The sequence below is a fragment of the Trichoderma gamsii genome, assembly GCF_001481775.2.
Source record: "Trichoderma gamsii strain T6085 chromosome Unknown Scaffold_2.2, whole genome shotgun sequence".
Lineage (NCBI taxonomy): Eukaryota > Fungi > Ascomycota > Sordariomycetes > Hypocreales > Hypocreaceae > Trichoderma > Trichoderma gamsii.
The window spans coordinates 591,721-605,702 of record NW_020171339.1 but is presented as its reverse complement, the minus strand read 5'-3'; the positions used below and the strand labels follow the sequence as shown (position 1 = coordinate 605,702).

Sequence of the window (13,982 nt, the reverse complement as noted above, 5' to 3'; positions counted from 1 at the left end):
GCCTGAACGCTGCCAGCCAATCCGCAGCCAGTAATATCAGGAGCTTTGTTTCAGCCCCCGTTTCTGCAACGGTGAGGCTACATGAAATGTACCCTTGACATGTGCGCTGTCGTTACTCTGGCAGCTTGCAGCACACATCGTTTACCCGATGCATGATTCCGTCCAAGGTCTCTCTTTGCTCCGAAAGCAGATGAGGCGGCAGCAGCGCGGCAGAGCCCGAGCCACTTGAAGGCCGACACGGGATGCTTGGTATGCATCCGCTGTGAAACAGGCTGATGAATCGACCGGCAGTACTGCGTGAATACCACATATGCCAAGTATGGAAGGTAGGTATTCGATTTGGTTTGCCTTCCCTCAAATGTGCAAAGAATAGTGCTACTGTCAAACCTGGCATCGGCGTTTAACTACCAAGCAGTGCTACCCCCGGCACTCGTACGATGACGACGGCTTTGATTCACTGCCTTCATCTAAAGGAGAAAGTGGTCTCACATATTGATTGTTTTTGCCACAAAACTACTTGCCCTTTATGTTCATTATGCCCATTGTTTTAACAGCTCTCAATGGTTCCACGACAGCCACTCCACGTGTCGGGTATCCTCTTCCCAGCCCCCCTGCTTATATGCCTTGCGTCCATGAAGCGATTGGAACGCCCGCCCGCCTCGCCTCGGATGCACTGTCGTTCCGCTGACCAAGTGTGTGAATTCTCAAAGAATGAATGACAAAACATAAACACAGGTTTCTGAATATTTTGGAGCTTATATGCATAACAGCGATGCAAGGCACAAAGACTCGCCGTGCTCGAAAGCCTTCATTATCTTGGCCCAACCTCAGTTTCAGCAAGTTCATCGCACAACCTTGTATGAAGTGTCTGAAAGATAGGCACGGGCGGCCGCAACCTCTCCAGCGTCGTATCCCTGCCACTGAGGAGCCTTCGCGTCGAAGTTTCGCACAATGTCGCCCAGTTTCTTCGTTGCGGCCTCGTTGAGCCTCTCAATTGTCGAAGTCTCTGGTAGAGTAAGCTCATTTGACTCTGATGATTTCTTCGCTTTGGAGTCTCCATTTAGGAGCTTATCAGTGACCTAGGATGAGATGTAAGTGGTCTGGTTTTTTAACTTCAAGATATTTCACAAGCGTCCTCACTCGTTTCAGCCCATAGTAGCCTCGTAAATAGTCGTCAGACAGCTCAACACTTCTGCAAAAGCGTTTTAAGCTCTCGGCAAGATAGCTTTGGGAGTTTCCTTCGCTGCCACACTCAGCAGCCATGAAATGTATCTCGCCAAGACGAGCATGTAGCTATAACAAAACAGAAACTGTCAGCATATAGCTCTTCAAGTCGATAATTGTCTCTGTTGACGCAGCTTACATTCCACGCATTAGGCGCAATGATAAGTGCCTCTTCTTGGGCATAGATGGCTTGACCGTAAAGCCCTTGGGACACATACAAATCTGACAGCTCTATCCAAGCCTCGGCGTCGGTGGATGCGAAGTCGAGAAATTGTACTAAAGCTTCAATTGCTTCGGCATTTTTCCCCATCGTACGTAAGAGTGCAATCCTTCTTTTTGCGATTGGCTGTTCATGTTAGCGTAAATCATGGTTCGTTGCGTGTATGTATCCGCTGGGTGCTCACTGCGTTCGTGTTGTCTTCCGCCAGGATCGCCTCGTACTCTTTCAACACCTTCTCGAGCTCGTTGTTGTTTGTTGCCTCGGCTTCCTTCACTAAGCCCTCAAGAGCCGCAATGCGCTCATCGCCCGCTCCGAATCGAACCACCAATCTTTCAAGGCATTGGTGCGCAGTAGTATTATCACCGGTGCGCAAACAGGCCAGCAGAAGATTCTCGTATATTGTCCATATCTTTGAGTTCTCAGGTGGGGAGAATAGTGACAGCAGTGGCGATGCTGAATAGGATGCTGGATTCTTTCGTAAGAACTCTGGAGCTTGTTGAGCGACTTGTAGGGCTTCGGCGTGGGAGAGGCTGGCATGTGGTTGAAGCAGCAGCGGCGGCATGGCGACGGTATTGAAGGCGATAACGCAATGCGAAATGTATGTAGTTTGATGGTTTTTCTTGGTCAATCCTGTAACGTGCTACCTTGGGGGCGCTATATTATTGGCAAAGGCTATGAATGGGTCTGCTGCGTTGCTGGGGAGCTGGGAGCGATAGCTGTGGTTAAGTTGGTAACAGATGTTCCCCATGATGCTATCGCGCTGCTATAGACGGCATGCTCTATGCCACGTTCCCCACCTGCCGACATAGTCTACGGAAAGCTACAAATTCCGATGCCGACGGAGGCCAGCCAATTATTGCGCATAAATCCAAACCCCACCCCCACGTCCAATCGTCTCAGCAATCCATTTAAGAATAATTTTTTTCTTTCTTTTTGCTCTCTTTTTTTTTCTATTCTCTCCAGCCAACTTCCTTTCTTTCTTTATCGTTAGAACCCGCGCTTTGGAAGGTGACCATTCGCCACTAGCAGTCGAAAAGACACTCCCAAGTCTCCCTTTAAAGGACTTCTGTGCGTTGTCAGACCAGCTGCGGCGATGATCGACCTTGAAGCGGGCAGTGCCATTGCTACTGCCTCGGGGCTGGAGGATATGACAGCCCTCAAAGCCGCGACGGAGGCTGTTGAGGCTGTAGAGGCTCCGACCGATGTACCTTCCCATCGATCGCATGATCCGGCCAAGAGCTTGAAGCGGAGCGATCCCTTCCAGTTCGGCAGCCGTTATCTGGAGGCCGGAGACGATGTCTTCGAGTTTAATGCATGGGACCACGTTGAGACTGACGATGCGTACAAAGTGTATACTGAGGAGCAGTTAGAAAAGCAGCGTCAGTCTCCCGTCTCCGATTTTGACAAGAGTAAGTTTTACCTCGTCCCTACCATTGCCCTTCAACTTGGTATTATGATGATACCCATTCCAATGCATAGTTCATCTGAATTCTCTGATGAAAAACCTTACCTTCAATATTCTTTCGCTCCCATCTGATATACCATCTATCCTTCTTCTTCAATTCCACACTTTATACCTTGTATGCATCACTAACGCATGCATAAAGACAGGTTCAACTCAAATCCGGCCATGTGGTGGAACAAATTCTATAAAAACAACACGTCCAATTTCTTCAAAGACCGCAAGTGGCTGCAGCAGGAGTTTCCCATATTGGCAGATATAACCAAAGAGGACTCTGGCCCGAAACTCATCTTGGAGGTTGGTGCGGGAGCGGGTAATACTGCTTTCCCTGTGCTGGCCAACAATAAGAATCCCCACCTGAAAATCCATGCCTGCGATTTTTCTAAGCAAGCCGTAGAAGTCATGCGCAATAACGACGCTTATGATACCAAACACATCCAAGCCGACGTCTGGGATGTTTCTGGAGAGAGCCTCCCGCCTGACGTTGAAGAAGGAACTGTAGACGTGGCCATAATGATTTTCGTATTCTCTGCCTTGTCTCCCCGCGAATGGGCACAGGCAGTGCGGAACATTTATAAAGCTCTGAAGCCTGGAGGCCTGGTCTGCTTCCGGGACTATGGAAGAGGTGATCTAGCCCAGGTACGCTTCCGAAAAGGACGCTACCTGGAAGAAAATTTTTACATTCGTGGAGACGGTACTCGCGTGTATTTCTTTGACAGGGATGAACTCGCAAGCATCTGGTCTGGACCGGACGCTACTGAAAACTCGGAAGAGGCTGACGTGCCACGATTTACGATTGAGAAGCTCGGCGTTGACAGACGGCTGCTGGTTAATAGAGCTGAGAAGATAAAAATGTATCGCTGCTGGCTGCAGGGGCGCTTTAGAAAAGAATAGAACTCTAGACTTGACGCAAACACTCGCTTCTACTACACACCGATGCAAGAGCTTGACGCAATGGGCATTTCACTCTCTCTTTTCTCTCAGTAAAGTAGAGTCTTTTGGACCAGAGCTCGCTGCTCTTGGCCAAACCCAATGGAGTCAAGGTAGCCGTCTAAGCTTCCGTATTTGGCTTTGATGTGAGATTCAATCGAGGAAATCATATCGTTTGCAGTACCCGCCCACTCATCAGTTAAGCCAATCTCATGGATTTCTATAAGCATCTGAGGCCGGCTGGGCACAAGAGCAGCGTCAGTGAGAAAGTAGTCGTGTTCTATGGCCGCTCTGGGGATGTTTAGTATCATCAATACCAAAGCGCATATGAGCCCTACAATGCTCTCGTTAGCAAATCGGCTGTGAGGCTAAGGCGCAAAGGGGTTCATCTTGCCGGTACGATCTTTCCCCTGTGTACAATGCACGACAGAGGGAAGCGACTGAGGAGTAGTATAGAACGAGAGGGCTTCTCGTATCTCAGAGCCACAATAATCGAGCGTATCAAGGCCAAGGCCGACAAGCCCACGGGGTAGCATGACTTGATGGCTAAGTACCCTAACGGCGTCTATACGGTATCCAAGGACGAAGAAAAAGATGACTTTGCTATAAAGAGTGGAAAAGGTTGACATCAGTCGACGCCCGAGAGAATACGGGCATTGGGGCCGTGAGAAAAAGCAGAGTGGGGGAGGATGAAAGCTTAAATACTCACAAGAAGTCCCACCACGATAGCAAGCTTAATAGATGTCTCTCGAATGATTTGCCGTTGATTTTGATGCCGTGATAGTATAAACCTTGTATTTGGAAAGAAGAGGCGGAAGAGTGGCCGGGTTCAAGTTGGTGCTTTTTGATTTGTTTAAGTATCTCTGTTCTATTCAACACAAATGAGCTTGTGCGAAGCAAATCTATTTTCGTCACGTAACAGTTCAGCTTACTTTGTCCGTAAATCAATGACAGTCTTCATCTCAAGCTCATCTCGGATGAGGTTCTTGTCCGCAGCGGTGGCATCGTCTAAAATAATCAAGATTTTAGGGCGAGTAAGTGGCTGGTGAATACTAATTCGTTGAGGGTGAAATTTGGAGCCTTTGAAATCTCTCGTACCTAGCCTTCCAGAGCGGTAAAAGAGGCCCTCGCGAATGCGTCTACTGGATTGTTAGTTGACGAATTGCCTGCATGTGTATGAGATGCTACGGGTTGGTTGACCTCTCTCCTAGATGCTGGTTGACGGTTTTGCCAACATCTCTAAAGTTGGGTACTTGCTGCAGCCGAGTTTCTTGATCCATATTTTTTTCGATGAAGTGCATATTGAATGGGACAGTGACCCTCTCGTGAATCAACCGTCGTGAAGTATCCTATGTGGGAGTCAAGATATTGTAGTGGAAGTATTGTGAATTTCTTCTGTCAGCGACGCTAAGATGAGTGCATGTGGACTAGCTTAGCTGGGCGAGCAGCTATAGAACAAAAGCAGAAAGGAACATTACACCATGAAACCACGTTGTCAATATGCTAAAAGGCTTCATGTTCTTGCAGTATATACCGAGTACAAGTGTTTGTTATTCCCAGTTCGTGGTCTTGACTTTTTCCTCCTCCCACATTATCTACCTACCCTAGGCCAATTGCGCCCAAGCAAGACGTGTGTGTAATAAGTCGACACAGCTCTGTATGATATGAAGCGTGTAAAAGGCTCCAATTATCATTTCTCTTGATTAAACCTTTTTTTGTTCCCATGTTCAATACCGTCCACAAACAATATCGATTGGTGAAAATAAGTAGGTACCCGAAGTTACTCGCCGTGGCTGGCTTGTTGGCGCTCAGAGGTAATTGCCATCTAAACAATAAACTTCTTTGCATGAGATGAATACGAGATGAAGGCTTTCCTATACTAAGCATAATTGGTATAATCATGCTTCTAGCAAGCCTCCTTGGGCAAAAGCCAAGAATGACAGGACGCCCACGGAATGCGGTTAAAAACGCCTCGAAAGGAACAGCATTATCAGCCCCGGACCGGCGAAATATGAGGGAGGATCAGGCGCAAGCGAGAAAGCGAACGCGCGCATCTGGGATCTGTACTAGCTGTTTACTATGGAGATTGAAGCACTGAGGCTGAACAAGCTGCTGCGCCGGTTGTGCTTCGCGTCTATCTAATGCCCTGTACTCTGTAATTCGGACGATGCTACTAGTAGTGATGCTTGCTCGTGCTGGGGTCAGGCGCGATCTCAAGGTTACGTCACTGTTGCTCAGCCCCCCACTGGTATTCCTGATAATAGAGGCTATGGGGAATTAGCGCAATCTGTCTCAGTTGGTGATGGGAGCATGAAGGTTGTTCAATTGCGGCGGGAGAGGAGAAGGAATTGGCAGGCAGAGAATGCCACGCAGAGGCAGGCTGGCAAGGAGCTTCTGGAGCTGCTCTGCTGCGGTGGCCGTTGATGCTACCTAAAACGAGGCTCAGCTAGGCATAACTAGGTAGCACGATTGGGACCATGTAGAAGTCGTGTTTCGCGCGCTTGGGACGGCTGGCTGCTTGTCTTGACAGAACTTGATTCTTTAGTACGGCTAATCCTGAGCAGCAAAATACATGATATAATAGCCGCTAACACCTGAGCTGCAATAGGTATCATCAATCCATTACACGTACTCTCAATAGACTCGAGCATCCAGCACGGGAAGTCCTTGTCTGTCACGGCCTGCTAAGGCACGTTCCCGCCCCAGCTCGTTCCACAATGGGGGGTTGATCGACAAAGCTGCTGCTGCCGACCGGGGGTACAAAGTGAAAGTTGGTCTCAATGGCAGCTGGATGTGGCAGCAAGACGGGCAATCCCAATTTACAGTTGAGCATCACCCACCACTTACTAACCATTACTTACCTAGGCCTAGCAGTTAACCGGACGAATTGGTGTCTCGACCTGAAGCTGCCAGGCGGACGTGCCGGCCCAGAAAAAAATAAAAGAAGCTGCATAGCGTCATGCACCAAGATCTAGCCGGGCTGTCATGACGTCAAGCCTGTCGCTGTGACATGTGGGAGGCGTTTCTGATGGCCTCTTCTCATTCTTTTTGCGTGTGTCGCCGTTACGAGACAAGCAGCCCGTCAAGCTTCAAGGGCCCAGCTATTGAGGCTACTGCCAAAAGTCTACACTTGTGTCCAATGCCAGGGATCCATTGACGGGTTAGAGTCTCACTATCCTGCTAGTAATAACCAGGCGACGGGGAGCTTCACCTGTTGCTGCCGAATCTAGTGCCTGCGCCGCCGATGCTGCCGCCGTTCCAGCTTTCATCTATCTATCTGGTGATTTACATAAGAAGCTGCCCAAGCCATCCATTCCGCCCATCCTAGTACCTAGCACTCATTATTCATTCATTCACTCATTCATTCACTCATCATTTTTCGCCTCGTCCTGCCCTCCATCTCCACAGTCTTGTTGCCCTCGCCGTTCTGTGGCTCCTCCTGCGTGCCACTGCGGACCAGACCCTACGATCCGCCAATCCGCCAATCCGATAATCCGCCAAGCAGACAGACGACGAATTGAGCAAGCAGACAGACCATCGAGCAGGTCCCCTTTGGATACCCTTTGGAGACTGTGGATTTCCTGATCCGACTACACCACGCATCTGCATCTGCATCTGCGCCTGCACCAACACGACAGGTGATGAGCGTCGAGCTCACAGAGCTGCTGTAGCTGGTTTAGCCTCGACGATCGTCCAGCTCCTCGCACTGACCAGCGCTGCTCGTCTTTGGCCACCACGTCGTATCGCGCCCGTGAGCGCAGCGTCACTTGACCAGCAAGGCTGCAGCATCCTTTTTTTGGCCTGGCGGCGACTCGCTACCCGCCGCTTCTGGTCTTCCTCCTCGTATCTGATCTCGAGCCTCCCCACCTAGACACCTAGACGGGGGTCGATATGATGCAGACAGCGACAGCCGCAGCTGCGGAAGCTGGGGCAGGGCCGCGCCCATCCGTGGCAAAACCGCCGGCGCGACATAATTCATGTATGTATGCTGAATGAGTGATTGAAGAAGCAAGAGTGACATTTGAAAAAAGAAGAAAAAAAGAAAAACAGAGAAAACAGACATGATCGGCCCTCTTCTCCCTTCTTTTTCGTTGCCACCATTCCCGTTCCTTTATTGCTGTTCTGCCTGCAATGTGTTACTATTTCCTTCTCTTGCGTCCTCCCGCATCGCCTGCCTTGCCTTTTCCTTTCTTTCCATTCCTTGCCTCGCCTCGCCTGCCGTAAGATTTTATTTTTGTCACACCTCCTCGTATTTGCGCCGCTGGCTATTACTGTCCCGTAGATAAGCGGTTTTTGTTTTATTTATGCCTGGCTAGAGCTCGATATTGCATTCACACACACTCATTCACACCTTTATTACTGAATCTGTCTGTCCCCCATACTCGTTGCTTACTATCAATCACAGTGTCCGCCAGCGGCAGGCTCAAGTACGCCGATCCTCGTAGCCTTCCAAGTTATCCATCCTCCGGTCTGAGCCCGGGTGGCGCAGCTGCCAGTGCAGCAGCATCTCTTGGCTGGATTAGCCACAAGCCCATCGAAACCTGGAAGCCAGATAAAACGTCATCAGCCTCCGCCGCCGCGGTTCTCGCCAAAGACTACAAGATACACCCAGCCTGGGAGCCTGTCATGGACGGAACTGGAGCCAAAGCTGCGGTGCTGGCAGTTGGGTCTGCCAGCACTGCCTATAGACACTCGAGCGTCAAGATGTCTAGCCACGATTCATGGGGCAACACAGCTGCGGCGTCGGCCTTCACTACGAGTGCGAACCGACCAGCTTCCCCAGAGCCAACAACACTAACTGCATCTCATGGAAGCTCTGCCGCAACACAGGCATTTCAAGCCAATCGACTCCAATCAGCAAAAGCGGCCAGCTCACCGCCCCCTTCACCAAGGGAGAAGCCTCTGGAGCCTCTGGCGGCTGCCAAGGGAGCCATGTCGCCCTCCAGACTCGGAGTTCCTGCTTCAAGAGCACGTTCGTATTCTACCCCTCCGGAGCCATATTATGCAGATGCCAAGAGGGCTTCCGTGAGTGCCCTGAATGGAGCATCTATAGCTCACCACGCTGCCATGAATAAGCCGCCAGAAATCGAGGACACAGGTGCTATCCCAATTACTACCATGACCCGAAACATGTTTACGTCGCACCCACCCGTGAAGCCCGAGGTTGATGAGCAAACAACAAACGAAAGAATCCACCAATCGGCAGTCGAGATGGCCAAGAAAATGTATCAGCAGCAGCAGCTGAACCGAGTCGACGATTCTGAAGACGGAACCGAAGGCGACGCTGGCCCTTCTGCCAACCGCTTTGTCAACTTACAGGATGCTGCATATAAGCAGGCGCAAGAACGTCTTGCCAAGCTTCAAGATGAACATGAAAAGAATCGGCGATATCACGACTACTATACCTCAGAAAAGCCTCTGCGCCGTCGTTTTACCATCATGGACAGAATTCGACGTCGATCCGCCAGTGACAGTGACATGGAGGACCGCACGCGTTCGGACTTGGTCCACCAGCAAATGTCTTTATTCACTTCCCAGCTCGAACAAGTCGATGAAGAGAAGCGAGAAAGGGACCGAGAAGCTCTCTTGATCGCTGCTCGACGCAATGTCAAAGCCAGCCTGCAAGGGATGGACGAGCAACATTATTTTGAGACTGGAAAGGTCAACCCGACGATATTAGGTGACTGGCAAATTAGAGCTCAGCAGGCGGCCCAGCTTCGACATGATACGCGGACGGACGACGGTGGCAGAGTGGACATTGGAGGCGGTATGTTCATGGATGCTGATGAGATCGACGCCATTGCCGCCAGGAGAGTGCGCCCCGTGCTGGATGATATTCATGAAAAGGCCGAGGCAGAACGGGAACGGCTAGCGTCACTCAAATTGGAAGAGGAAGCAAAGAAGGCAGAGGCAGAAAGGGAAAAGGATCGCGAGCGCGAACTAAAGGAAATTCAAAAGAGGGCCAGAGGTAAGCTTGATTTGATTTCATCGCAGTTTGCTTTTACCATACGGAGCAAAAGTTTATTCTAACCGTGGCCAAATAGAGGAGGATAAGCAACAAGAAAAGGCCAGAAGGCAGCAAGAGAAGATTGAAGAAAAGCAGAGGAGAGACGAAGAGAAGGCGGCCAAAGCCGAACAGAAGAGGCTAGCCAAAGAGGACAAGAAGAATCCGAAGCCACAGACTATTGTTACCGATCCTCAAACACAAGACAGCCATCCGGAAACCCAAGAAAGCCCTCATGAGATCCAGAATATCCGTCATGAAGACCCGGAGAGCCGTATCCAAGATGTCCACCATGAAGTCCAAGAGAGCCTACATGAGATTCAGGATGTCCATCGCGAAGACAACGAAGTACAGGAACAGGAACAAGACGCTGAGACACAAAGCAGGCGAGAAGTTGTTACGCCCGAGCGCACGATTACCCCTACGCAAGAGATTACTGCTGCCACTACTACAGGTGCTCCTCCACCGGCTCCTACTGCTACCATCGCCGTTGCTGCTCCTGCTTCCGCTGCTACTGATAGCGCCGAAATCTCACAAAGAAAGTCATCTTCTGAAACACCCACTTCACCAACAGCGCGAGTCAAGGGCTGGATCAAGAATCGCTTTTCGCGAGGCAAGTCCGTGAGCGAGCATAGTGAAAAGAAGAAGAGCTTCATTGGCGGCGCTGCGCTCAGAGACTCTGCGGCTGGTGGTAGTACGGCCAGCTTGGGGAATCGCTCTTCCAGCATACGGGATGTTACTCTGGCGGGAAGGACCGGCGAAGAGACACCAGTGAATCACACTGCTGAGATCGCGCGTGAGGCCACGCCTGACATTGCTCTGCAGGCCGCACCTGAGATTCTGCCTGAGACTGTACATGATACTGTGCACGAGACTGCGCCTGAGACTACAGGCAGAGATTCTCGTGGCGTGAGCCCAGTCAGTGCACGCAGTGGATTGGGCAGTAGTGGGAAAGGCAGCGGGAGGAGCAATGATATCGAACGGTTTGAGACGCCAGCAGCCATAAAGGACCCTGCGCCGCGCCACAGCAACAGCCCTGCGCGAGATTCTCGGTTCAGAGAAATGATGGACCATTAAATTGGCTTGGGGGAAGCCTAGCGTCACATTTTCTTGCAGGTTGTGGGGAGGGGAGTCGGTTCAGTCTATTGCAGATTATGGGAAAGAATGTTTTTGTCTTATTCTCTTGCAAGTAAATGCAAGCTAATACCATGGCGCACCAAGGAGGTTTTTGTTTTTCCGTTTGAACAGTTATATGATCATGATGTTGATGAAATTTTTTTCTGCTGGACTGCAACTCTGGTCTTTCCTTTATACCTTGCATTGTTCTTTTTCAAATTGAGTAGTGCCCCTAATAATCCTTGCGTATACCCAAAAAAGGGCTATCATGAGTGAGTTATAATGTGTCAGGCGTTGTAAGGAGGCTTATGGTTACCCTTGAATCATACTTGTACTGTCATCTATCAAGTAAAAATACAGATTATCTCATTATTAAAGAACAATAGTCTTGTGCATAACAAATCATCCAATGGCCCGTTCGTTATCATGGTATTTCCCAAATAATGGATCTAAAAAATCCATAACAAAATCCGCCCAACGCCTTATAAATGCCTCTTTGAGCCGTTTCCTTTTCTCTTCTCTTCATAACAATACATCGACTCTCCTTATTACATTCGTACAATTGGTCTGTTTTCTTTTTCATTCTCTGATTAATTAGAAGTTGTATCGGGTAACACCTTCCTCGTGGCCGTTCTGCTGCATCTGGACGCTGCTATTACCGTCTTGGCTGTGCGATGATTCCATGTCGTGCTTGAGATTCTTAACGAAGCGCATGGTGTGGTCTTTTGTGCGCACGGCGGGCAGCAAGTCAATGACAAAGGAAAGGATGTAGAAGGTGAAGATGAAGGCAATGATCCATTCGAAGACGGCGGCGACGTTTTCGTTGTTGCTCCAGTTGGTAGCCACGAAGACGACGGCGAAAACGAACTCGACGATGACGAATGCGATCTTGACCCAGAATGAGATGCGGAGGACCTTGTGATGGCGGTTATCTGTAACAGAATATTAGCAACACTATTCATCAAAAACTGCAGTTCTTCTTCTCTTTGGAGCCGTACATAAACCTAGCACATAGTACTCGGCGCAGATGAAAATGGCAGAGATGATGTATCCAGCAATAAACAGCAGGAGGAACACGTCGTGAGCTCGGTGGTGGTGGTGAGTATCGAAAATGGACAACAGAATCAATCCACACGTGCCGACGATGGCGAAAATGATGCTCAGAATCGAAAAGACCTTTTCTTTTCCGGTCGTGTTGGGAACAAGTCGTCCGTTGTGACGCAACAAACGCTCGGCGGCAAAAGACAGATCGAGGAAGGCGGTCGTGACGGATGATCCGGCGATGAAGAGAGGCTTGAGCTTGGACGCGCCAATGTCGCTGATGAACGCAATGTTGTCACCCTTATCCATATAAGAGTAATGCTCGCTATTCGTATCGACGACCCAGTAGAGGAGGAGGCCCAGCAGCATGCCGCACCAGACGAGACTGGAGATGACTGGGAGTATCTGGATGATTATAATATAATTAGGAACCCTAGCTTATTGAGGTATTGAAATCAAGATGTAAATCCATCACTTACCCAGTATGAGACGAAGCCTCTCACAGCCATTGTGGGATAGTGGGCGGCTGAAAGTGGCTGAAAGGCTGAGTAGAGAGTTGGCTTTTATAAATACAGTATGGATGTCGAGGAAGAGGAGGGAGAATATCTATCAAGCGTAGAGATTGAGATATTCGAGAGTTGTAAGAGGAGTTGTAGAGGGAAGGGAAGGGTATCACAGATTATCAACAGTTGACGAGAAGACAAGATGGAAGAAGAAAAAAGAGAAGGTCGGGAGATGCGCAAGCAAATAAGAAGACCGACGAGAAGGAAATAATGGGCAATGATGTAAAAAAAGTATGACAAGGAAAGATCGGAGAGAGACGCAGCTAGAATTACGCGGAAAGCGGATCACTCTGCTTTGCTAAGTGAAAAGGGTTGCATGCAGGCATTATTCCATGTCCATTACACAAGATGGTGACCGTCACAGCCCGATTTTACCCATTTATTTGCTTGATTCCCACGAGGACTGCCCCGTTTGCGTTAAACTCGCCTGGGCAACAAGCAATGCAAATCAGCGTTAATCATCATCCCTTCTTTGTTCTACTGCTCTCTTCTCAATCTCCAGTAGGCACGCAATCACTAACACACGCGACACTTGTGCCGGGCGATTTGACGTCTTGGCATCGATGACGTAGCGCTATGACGGCAGATGGGGACGTGATCAGAGGCTTGCTTGCGAAAAAAAGTGGCTTCGCGCTTGCCGGCTTTTGGCAGGCGGGGTTACCGATCCGGGACTCCGGCGCCCCGAGGAATTTTTCTTTCTTTATTTGGGCTTCTTTTCCGCATGGATTTTAAATTGGTTTCTTCCGCACGGAGAATATGTTAGGCCCGAGCGGGCGCGAGCCAAGCGATTTGTTAATTAGTCATGATGACTTGGTGGGCGGTGGCTTGGGAGTTGGCTTGGGAGTTTGGAAAGGTTGGAACTGGTGACAACTTTTTGCTTGCGTGTTGTGTAAGCAGGGAGGGACTGGGGGATGAACGTTGTGTTTACGTGTCGCTGTGGCTTTGGTTTTTTGTGCGGTTGCGACAAGTTGAATCGAAGTAATGAGCCTCAACCGTCCAAGTCAGGTGAGATAGGTAGTTGTCGTCTCGAGGTATCTCTATTCGTAACATTGTCGCCTCTTTAGTGGAGAGTTGCTGGACTGAGTGGTGGGTACGGGCTAATCTTGACGGCCGAGTTTAAAGTTGAAACGGCAAGTTCTAAATGTTGGTTAACCAACCTAAGTGCACCTGAAGTGACACGACCGTTATGTGGTAGCCTTGTGTGACTATTTTTTTTGCCTTATTGGTTCAAAGCTTCCCATTCGATCGTTTCAAGACTTTAGGTTAAGCTAGAGTATGCTTTATTATCCTCAGAAGCCATGTTTTAGATAAGCTTAATCATATATCAGTTAGTATATCCAACAAGTATCGTGAATATTACTTTTCAATGTGCGAATGGGTGTAAGGTAGAGAGACTGGAACTCTTTGGAGTGCCAAAGTGGG

The 13,982-nt window shown here is 49.4% G+C and overlaps 5 protein-coding genes across 5 annotated transcripts; 2 read left to right on the top strand and 3 right to left on the bottom strand.

Moving 5' to 3' along the window:
* Positions 1-842: 842 nt before the first annotated feature.
* On the bottom strand, positions 843-2,006 carry TGAM01_v200723 (hypothetical protein; the record flags this gene model as incomplete). The annotated part of the gene is made up of 4 exons (XM_018807471.1): positions 843-1,079; positions 1,141-1,293; positions 1,364-1,570; positions 1,629-2,006. 4 exons carry the CDS (start codon positions 2,004-2,006, stop codon positions 843-845), a joined length of 975 nt encoding a protein of 324 aa, XP_018659281.1.
* A 531-nt stretch (positions 2,007-2,537) lies between these two features.
* Positions 2,538-3,800, top strand: TGAM01_v200722 (hypothetical protein; the record flags this gene model as incomplete). The annotated part of the gene is made up of 2 exons (XM_018807472.1): positions 2,538-2,853; positions 3,052-3,800. 2 exons carry the CDS (start codon positions 2,538-2,540, stop codon positions 3,798-3,800), a joined length of 1,065 nt encoding a protein of 354 aa, XP_018659282.1.
* Positions 3,801-3,886: 86 nt separating this feature from the next.
* On the bottom strand, positions 3,887-5,137 carry TGAM01_v200721 (hypothetical protein; the record flags this gene model as incomplete). The annotated part of the gene is made up of 4 exons (XM_018807473.1): positions 3,887-4,127; positions 4,769-4,844; positions 4,935-4,975; positions 5,037-5,137. The coding sequence occupies 4 exons, from the start codon at positions 5,135-5,137 to the stop codon at positions 3,887-3,889; spliced, it is 459 nt and encodes a 152-aa protein (XP_018659283.1).
* Positions 5,138-7,727: 2,590 nt separating this feature from the next.
* TGAM01_v200720 (hypothetical protein) lies at positions 7,728-10,917 on the top strand (the record flags this gene model as incomplete). Its single annotated transcript, XM_018807474.1, has 3 exons — positions 7,728-7,815; positions 8,242-9,804; positions 9,857-10,917. The coding sequence occupies 3 exons, from the start codon at positions 7,728-7,730 to the stop codon at positions 10,915-10,917; spliced, it is 2,712 nt and encodes a 903-aa protein (XP_018659284.1).
* Positions 10,918-11,550: 633 nt separating this feature from the next.
* TGAM01_v200719 (FK506 suppressor Sfk1) lies at positions 11,551-12,506 on the bottom strand (the record flags this gene model as incomplete). Its single annotated transcript, XM_018807475.1, has 3 exons — positions 11,551-11,888; positions 11,955-12,402; positions 12,477-12,506. 3 exons carry the CDS (start codon positions 12,504-12,506, stop codon positions 11,551-11,553), a joined length of 816 nt encoding a protein of 271 aa, XP_018659285.1.
* Positions 12,507-13,982: the final 1,476 nt, after the last annotated feature.